This window comes from Pinus tabuliformis, chromosome 2_2, assembly GCF_031772625.1.
Source record: "Pinus tabuliformis cultivar Carrire ecotype Pingquan chromosome 2_2, CPIR1, whole genome shotgun sequence".
Classification (NCBI taxonomy): Eukaryota; Viridiplantae; Streptophyta; class Pinopsida; order Pinales; family Pinaceae; genus Pinus; species Pinus tabuliformis.
In genome coordinates, this window is record NC_142300.1 from 1,261,784,181 (window position 1) to 1,261,793,763 (window position 9,583).

Here is a 9,583-nt window from a genome sequence, read left to right on the forward strand (position 1 = left end):
TGATGGTTCTTTATTTGATGGGACAACCATAGTGTTATCTAACATGGTTAAGGATATCAAGAAATGGATGCATGGATTCATGAGACAGTTTGTGTTATTACAGTGATGGTTAAAGGCTGTGTAATGGTTATGAAATTTACTGTCTTTGATGGCAATTTACTTGATGTACTAATGAATTGTATATCTAATGGTTACTGATGATTTGTGGAGTTGTGAATTGATTAATTACTTGTGGTAATTGTATAAAAAATTCTAACTCCCTACTTTTACATGCGAGGTTACCGGGGGTATGTGACACTTTATCATAACTAATTTATGTTTTATGGTGGTAAAATTAATAATTTATGTTTTAGATTATAAAATGTAATGATTATGTGTAAATGCATTAGCTATAATTGATTTATTATTATTATAAAATGTAATATTTATGTATAGATGTATTAGTGATAATAGAGTGTTTTTTATGTAAATTTTTTTAGTATTTGGATAAATTTAGATTTATGCATTGTAAGTTTCAGTTTGCAAAAGTTACCATTTTTCTCTTACTAATTAATAATGTTAATTCATATTTTATAGTTGTAAACTATATTATTAATTTTGAGTATATTTGGAGTCCGCATGGGGTAGCTCAAGTGGCAATGGCCGTGGAAATGAAGTCTCACCGAACCGGAGATCTTGGGTTCGATTCTTGTGCTACCCTCCCTGGAAATGGGGTGAATAACAGACATGTAAAAACTTGAAAATGAGAAGGTCCCAGCTAAGCTTACAAAAAAAAATAAAATTGAGTATATTTGGGTAATATAAGATTCGAAAATGAGAAGGTCCCACCTAAGCTTACAAAAAAAAAAAATTGAGTATATTTGGGTAATATAAGATATTTATGATCCAGATTTTTTCAATAAATTTATATTTTATAGTTTTAAGTTGTATTATTAATTTTCAGTACAGTTAGGTAATATATGTAATTTATGATTCAGATTTTTTAATAAAAATTTAAGGATTTTATATATATATATATATAGATATAAAATTAATTTAAAATCTATTAAAAATATAAATATTTAAATTAATTTAATATATTTTTCGATAAAAAATTTCCTTTTCTCCTGACCAAAGTTTACCATCATATCAAATTCTCATGACCAAGGTTTACCATCATATCAAAATTTGTAAGTATCATGAAATTCTAAATAAATAACTTTATTTTGAATAAATAATTAATTCATATTTCAATGCCACAATGCCACCATGAATGTACAACTGTCTTTCCTTAATATTTACTTGATTCAACAGCTTGGAACCTGAAACATGCCTGCAGCTTTCTAAAAGCATTACCTCATCTTGTGTAATTCCAAAAACGCCACATGAAACAAAAGTTAATGGAAGGGCAATTTACCAGTGCAAGAAACATTCCCGACTACGTACCATCAACTTTTCCGCCACTCCATAAATATTAAAAATATAACTGGCCGCTTCATCATAAAGATTAAGTGTGAAAATTGGGAATGTTTCGGTAATTTTTAACAAAGCAAGGAAACAACACCACAGTCGAGAAAATAACTTTAACAATATAAATATAAAAACACTGACAAAGATCAAGGAAATAGTATTAATCAAGATCAGCATCTTGTTGATTTTTTAATTGCAGTAACATCAAATATAAACACTTCAAAACGGGTGGAATTCCATAAACATGTGGAAGAAGAACATGAATAAATAAATACATCAAAGCATATACATATATATTCGCTTATAAATATTATGTGCAGACAACTCTATACACCTCCAGCGTGCTCAGTACCGTTGAATCTGAATGTTTTGCTATGGGTAACTGTATTGTCAGCTGCTGCACTGAATGTCGTAGCACTGCAACAGCCAAAAAACAAAAATTACAATTTCATCATTATGTGCTCATTTTCAATATTTCCATCTACCTCAAACCAAGACAACCCTAGATAAAACAATGGCCAGAAGGATAAACATATGCCACAGGGAGAAGGATGCCAGACAATATTCACCCTGCTATGCAATAATTAATAATGGAGGAGTAGTATAAAAGTTTTAAATTTAAATCATTTCAAATTTTTAAAATGTGATTGTTTTTATATCATTCATCACAATATTAAATGCTATTTAGCAAGATGGACCACAATTGTTAAACAAGATCAATAAGACTCAGCAGACTCACCAACAAACCAGGAAACTAAGACTATATAGGACAGTGTTTTTTTGTCCCTAGGTCATTGTATGTGGTATATAAGTTGTTGGATTTGAAAGAAACATTTAATACTGCAGAAATGTATATAACATAGTAAATTTGAAAGCAATTCAAGTAAGTTGGGTGCAATGAGGATTGCAGATTTTGAAAATATTTTGGTCAGAATCTGATGGACCTTTTATGTTGATTGCACGACAGAGATTTATCAGATTTTGACCAAAATATTTCCAAAATCTGCAATCAACATCAAAATACCTATATATATGAAAGTTCATATGAACCTGATGCAAAGCAAAAGAGAAATAATTTCAAGAAGCTATAAAATAAATGTATGCCAATATTGTTAAGGCTAGGTAAACAAGCAAAAACACACTCACCCTATCAACTTAGTAGTTGATCAAACGCTCCTGGCCAGCATAGCCTGATAAGTCTTGTAAGACTGTTGTTTCTGCAACTTCATTTGTTTGTGAAACCTCTTGATGAATGCACTTGCTATCTTATCAATCTCATTGTCAGACTTAATCTCTGGTGTACCACACTTGCTACTATTTATAGAAGCAGCAGCTGCTGGTGAATTTCTCGGACTGGCTGCTGCTGAGTCTGAAGTTCCCCCAAACAACAACTCCAGCTCCTGCAGCTGCAGCTGCTGCTGGTCTTGAGAAGAAAGCTCCCCAATATCACTTGCAGGCTGATGGCCTCCAAGTTTGAATTTTCCTGAAAGGCGATGTTTAATATTCCATCTGTGAGGCCAGGTGACCTTACTGGATATGGCTCCCAAAATGTTTTTGTTCTTGAGGAATCCAAGCAAAAGCACCTTGGTCTTCATTGCATCAGCTTTATCCTTGAGGTCATTGGATTTCTCTCTCACCACACTCCACAAATGCTTCACAAATGTTGCAGCCTCCACTTTCATGTCACCTACTTTAATCTTCATTATTTCAACTCCCCCACAGCAATCTGATAAAATCCCAAATGCAATGTGTGACTGATCTGAAGTACTCTGCTATCACTCTGTTATGTAGTAAACAAACACAAGTTGGCCCTGTGTAAAGATGAAACCACTTGTACTAATTTATAGAGAGAGCTCGAGTAACGAAAAAAGTTGGCTTCCACACCCCCACAACGTAAAGTATAAGGGGGAATCCATCGAAATTGACCTAACACTGGTATTCAGATGCTTTAATTCAAAGAGTTACAGGCTGTTGATACCAAAAACATTAGAAAAGTTGAAAGGTGGGCGGTGGCGCTAGCTGCCAGTACCATTTATTATAGCGATCCTACGTCTATATATATATATATATATTAATATTAATATTAATGAAAGAAGGAACAGAAACTTTTGGAAAAAGCAGTGCAAGAAGAAGATGGCAGACATGCTGGCTCCGTCCTCCCTGCCTTTTTTCTTTCACAAATACCATTAATCAGCCCCTAGCTCATGTGAAGCTTACAGCCTTTAAAATATAGTACTGTCAACTCGGATTGCTGCATCTGTTTAGTTTAATGTAATTTTCTCTTACTGAAACTGTGATCACAGTGACGAAATCAAGGCATGCAATTAACATGATGGTGCAGCAACAGAGATTTTAAATTATGGAGTCTACGTGTTGTGAAGACAAGTAAAGTAAACTTGCACTTCATGGCCTGTAATGGAGAAGGGTTGGATGCCACTATGCATCGAGATTCTAAACATTGAATACGACAGAGATTTTGTTAATATGAGGTACTACACATGAGGTTATGACCTTTAGGGAAGAAAGCTGTTAGTGAATAAGGGGTAATGCTGCCTTGCTGTAGAGCATATGGCTACTGGCATGCCTAGGGTTTAGTTTTCAACCGGTTCACCGTTTGAATCCTTAGGTGGCTACGTTGGATTTTGTTTATTGTGGTAGCTGGAAAGTGCATGCTGCCTACCTCTGAATTGTTTTGATTAGGTAAAGCATAACTCATGGTTTTGCTTTGGGACAGGGCAGTCTATGGTGATAGGAGTCTAGATACGGAAATAAGCTACAATTTAGATCTAAGCCTTTTCTAGAAGACTGCAAGTTGTTTTTTTATAATTACAAATTTAAATTTAAAGGTGTTTTGCTTTTATAAATAAAGGAATTTTATACATTTTATAATATCTGGCAGTTTAATGGTTAAAACTTATCACTAGTTAACTTTAACTTTTTTATTTATTATTTAAATTTTGTTTGTGAAATGTGGTGATTATTTTTAAAGAAATTTAAATTAAAAAATTATATAAATTAATTGGTTAAGTTATTTTGTTATAAAATTGATAAATAATAATAATAATAATAATAAATGTAAAATATTTCAATTACATTTTTATAATACAAATTAAACTTATTTTTAAAATAAAAAGAAGTTATATAATATGGATTTCTTTCAACTTAAGTGAAGGTGGCATAAGGATGTTCAATTTTGGCTAGAATATTGGGGAATAAAGAAGGAGATAATCCAGTTTTGGCTAGAATATCGGGGAATAAAGAAGGAGATAATCTTCTAAGTTATGGATGATGTTAAAAGTATTATTTTTTTTTTCTGTGTAAAGACTAATCTATTGTATTAAAAGAAGAAAAATATTTACAAAGAGGAACTAGCCTCTGAGGATGCAAATAGCCACCCTCTGTCAGAAGAACATGGCAGGTGCGCATGGCCACCTGAATTACAAAGATAGAGTCGATAGATATGAGCACGGACTAAGCAGTAGCATGTGGCCCTCTGAGTTACAAAAGAGATTCCTACAACAGAACTGCAGCAAGCATAATTGAAGAACCATTGATCCATTGCATGCCTCTTGTGTCTTGCTGCTGGTAGCATTTTAACATAGGAGAGTAGAAGGACCATTGTTTCCAGAGTTCTGGAGACACCACGAACTCTGGAAGGTCCCCCACCCAAAGTCAAAAAACTGGGCACCTCGGAAAGAGAAGAAACCCCTTCAAAACTCCAAAACATGACCATTGAACGGCAGAAGAAACAGGAACTAAGCCTTTGGAGGCTCACCTTGTGCATTTTTGTCAATTTCTGGCATGATAGCATCTTCGATCACTTCCAGGCGGAAATCCGGTGGGTGAACTGGCTGCTGAAGCGAACCCAGACCAAGACCAGGCTCCATAAGATTGACTTCGTCTGGAGGAGGATTTTCAGCATTACCAACCTCCGCCATCGCTCGGGCATTACCAGTATGAGCCTGCTCGCCATCGTCCTCCTCCTGGCTGTCCAAGTCCTCCTCTTCCTCCGTAGCAATTACAGTTATCAGTAGAGAGACCAGTGACTGGTTTCTCCGGCACCTGAAGGTAAAGCGTGAAGTATGGACTTGACTTTCTAAAGGGTCTGACTCCTCTGAGGGAGAAGACGGAGGCGTCACAATGGCAAGCGGCGGAATTGCTCTTGCTTGAGCCTCCTGCCGACGACTTATCCCCCATACACCCCCTCTTCTCGGGACCCCTCGCTGTCTCGGCGCCATGAGCAGGGGAAATCTCGTGCGTTTTACAGTGGGAGGCAAAGTATCAAGACGCAGAGCCTTAATTCTTCCACCCAGAACCACCTTAATAGAAACCGGAACCAGAGTATGGACCCTCGCAATCCCCTGCACAAACAAGAGCCGAGAGAGCGCAGACTGAACAGAGGTGAAGCCTCTGCCACTACTCACACCACCAGAGCTTGGCCTCTTTCCAACCTTCTCATAAAACAACATAACAATATACCGGACATACCACCCCTGGATCAAATGCGCCATTAAATAGACCTCTGCTCGGAACAATCTGGATGAATACAGAACGAACCCCATCGTATCAGAGTACAGGGCTTTTAAGTCGCCTTGCTTAAGACCATTTCCCTTCTGCAAAGCCATCTCTTCAGCATTTAAAGGCATTAATGCGTAGCAGAGCCTACGAGTGTGGCCGTCCTGGCCAGCCACCTCAAGACGCCAGCTGCCCATCACGACAAGCTCAAACATTTGTCAAGTTGCCACCCGCATCCGGGTGATGTTAAAAGTATTATTACTTACAAATCTAAAGAGAAATTTTGGAGAACTAAAGAAATAGAGGGAAAAGGGGAGCTAAATTTTAAAAGGGATTTAAATTAAAACAATTATACAAATTAATTCCAATAAAAAATTGGCTAAGTTATTTTATTATAAAATTCATAAATAATAATAATAAAATTAAAACATTTCCACTACATTTTTATAATACACATTAAACTCATTTTTAAAATCAAATGAAGTTATATAATATGGATTTCAAGAAGTTTCTTAAAATTGCTTCAAACTCTAAACAAAACCCTCACCTTCAACTCAGTGAAGGTGGCATAAGGATGAACAGTCTTGGCTAGAACATTGGGGAATAAAGACCGATATTATAAGTAGTTGATCAACACCAATATTAAAAAAACACCCTGGAACTCTCTGTCATTTCGTTTCTTCAGTCTACTTTGTTGTGGTTCTCACGCCCTGTTTTGGGTGAATGCTTGCAAGTGGAATCAGCTCTGGAGAACCTGTTTTCCTACTCTTATGCGTGTTGGATCAGGTGCACAGCAAAATTAATTAAACACACAGCAGAATAAATCAACAAGCACATAAGACACAACTTTTAACGTGGTTCACCCAACCAATCTGGGCTACGTCCACCAAACATAGGCATCAGGAATTTTATTATTCAAATTAGGAGATTACATCAAGGAATCCTCACACTCTCTTAGCAAATCATCCGAATGATTGCCTGTTATATAGCATAGAGAATCTAATAGCCTCATAACTCCCTCACATCAAATATAGGAGGCATTAACTCCCTCCCAACAACCTGGAGCTAATCTAGGAACTGAATCCCTATTGTTGTCATCCTTCAGAGATTTTTGCCTATTTGACTAAAACAGAAAATCTCAACAATCTCCACCTTGACAACAATTCGCCTGATGCCCTGTTATTATTATTTTATCTTTTCTGCAAGCCAAGAGAAGCCAAACACCAGTGTAGCTTCTCCAACAAAACTGGTTTCGTGAACATGTCTGCACAGTTCTCCTTTGTATGCACCTTTTCAAGAGAGACTCCCCTTTCAGTGATAACCTGTCTTACAAAATGATATTTGATTGGAATATGCTTTGACTTACTATGATAGGCGGGATTCTTAGCCAAATGTATTGCACTTTGACTGTCACAAAGTAACCTGATGTTATCCTGTAACCTACCAAACTCACCAAGCAAACCTTTCAACCAAACCGCCTCTTTGCAAGCATGAGAAGCAGCAATGTATTCTGCTTCAGTAGTAGACAAAGCAACAATGTTCTGTAGCTTTGACATCCAGCTTATAGCTCCACCTGCAAGAGTAAAGACGTACCCTGAATTTGATCTTCTCTTATCCAAGTCACCTGCAAAATCGGAATCAACATATCCACAAACAAATTCACTACTTTTATTGTAAGAAATACAATAACTACTTGTGCCTCTCAAGTACCGAAGCACCCATTTCACTGCTGACCAATGTTCTTTACCCGGATTTGCCATGTACCTGCTGACAACCCCAACTGCATGAGAAATATCTGGTCGCGTACACACCATCACATACATCAAACATCCTACTACATTGGCATAAGGAATTCGAGACATATAATCCTTTTCTTCATCTATATTAGGACATAAACTCGAAGAAATCTTAAAATGGGAAGCTAAAGGGACTGACACAGGCTTCACATTGTTCATACCAAACCTCAAAAGTATTTTCTCAACATACTTCTGTTGTGATAGCCACAACTTACCATTGCCCCTGTCTCTGAAAATCTCCATGCCCAAAATCTATCTTGCCGCTCCTAGATCTTTCATATCAAACGTCCTTGCCATCTGAGTCTTCAACCTGTTGATTTCTTCAATGCTTTTGCTTGCTAAAAGCATATCATCAACATATAACACTAAGATAATGAACATGCCATTATTTAACTGCTTAAAGTAAACACAATGATCATATTCACTTCTTACATATTTCTGACTCAACATGAAAGAATCAAACTTCTTATACCACTGCCGAGGCGACTGCTTCAGGCCATATAATGACTTCTTGAGCCTGCAGACAAATTTCTCATTGCGATGCTGAACAAACCCTTCCGGTTGTTCCATATATATTTCCTCATCTAAATCACCATGTAGAAATGCAGTCTTAACATCTAACTGCTGCAACTCCAAATCAAACAAAGCCACTAATGCTAACACAACTCTAATTGAAACAATTTTAACCACTGGTGAAAAAATCTCATGAAAGTCTATGCCAGCTTTCTGAGAAAACCCTTTTGCAACCAGCCGAGCTTTGTACCTGTCTTCCGTATCATTCACACCCCGTTTCAGCTTGAAGACCCACTTGCATCCCACAGTTTTCCTGCCTTTGGGAAGTTCAACCAGCTCCCACGTACCATTCTTACCTAAGGCCATCATTTCTTCCTTCATGGCTGATTTCCATTTGTCACTATTTGAACCTTCTACAGCTTCCTGATAACACAAAGGTTCATCATCATTAGCGATCAAAGCAACTGAAGTAACATGATCATCATACCTTCTCGGACGGCGTTTGATCCTTGTAGACCTCCTTAAGAATGTTTCTGGTGCTTCCACAATTGGTTGTCTATCAACTGTAGGAATTTCTTCATGATCGCCATCTGAGACCTGTTCATGTCCTCCATCTGAACCCTGTTCATAATCTGATTCTGAAACCTGTTCATGACTAGAATCTGAACTATGGTCGTTATGACTATCATTAGAAATGCTGTCAAACTGAATATGCTGGAAATCAGATACATCATCCTGTTTCAATCTTCTATCTACATCTAACTGTACAAGAGAGGATTCATTAAACCTTACATCTCTGTTGATCATGATTTTGCGGGTAGTAGGATCCCAAAAATCTAAATCCCTTTGTTCCATCACCATACCCAACAAAGATATACCTTTTAGACTTTGGATCTAACTTAGTTCGCTGATGTTTAGGCACTAGAGCATATGCATCACAACCAAACACTCTGAGTTTAGAATAGTCACAAGGGTGTCCTTGCCATACCTCTTGCGGAACCTTGCAGTCTATTGCCGTTGATGGAGATCGGTTTATCACATAACAAGTAGTTGCCACTGCTTCCGTCCACAACTCCTTCGGCAACCCGGCGTTACTCAGCATACACCTTGCTCTCTCTAGAAGAGTCCTGTTCATGCGTTCAGCAACTCCATTCTGCTGAGGAGTATAAACCGTGGTCTTATGTCTCTCGATCCCTGCATCCTTGCAATAGCTGTCAAACTCCTTGGAATTAAACTCACCACCATTGTCAGTTCTTAAACACTTTATTGTTCTACCAGTGTTGTTTTCTACCAATGCTCTAAACTGCTTG

At 37.1% G+C, this 9,583-nt stretch overlaps 1 protein-coding gene across 1 annotated transcript; it reads right to left on the bottom strand.

The window, feature by feature from the left end:
• Positions 1-1,577: 1,577 nt before the first annotated feature.
• LOC149198074 (uncharacterized) lies at positions 1,578-3,258 on the bottom strand. The gene is made up of 2 exons (XM_089404056.1): positions 2,596-3,258; positions 1,578-1,866 (listed from the first exon to the last, which is right to left on the bottom strand). The coding sequence occupies exon 1, from the start codon at positions 3,150-3,152 to the stop codon at positions 2,616-2,618; it is 537 nt and encodes a 178-aa protein (XP_089260182.1). The 5' UTR covers positions 3,153-3,258; the 3' UTR covers positions 1,578-1,866; positions 2,596-2,615.
• Positions 3,259-9,583: the final 6,325 nt, after the last annotated feature.

Coding starts and splice junctions, on each gene's coding strand:
- LOC149198074 (XM_089404056.1), bottom strand. CDS start 3,152: ATGAAGATTAAAGTAGGTGACATGAAAGTGGAGGCTGCAACATTTGTG.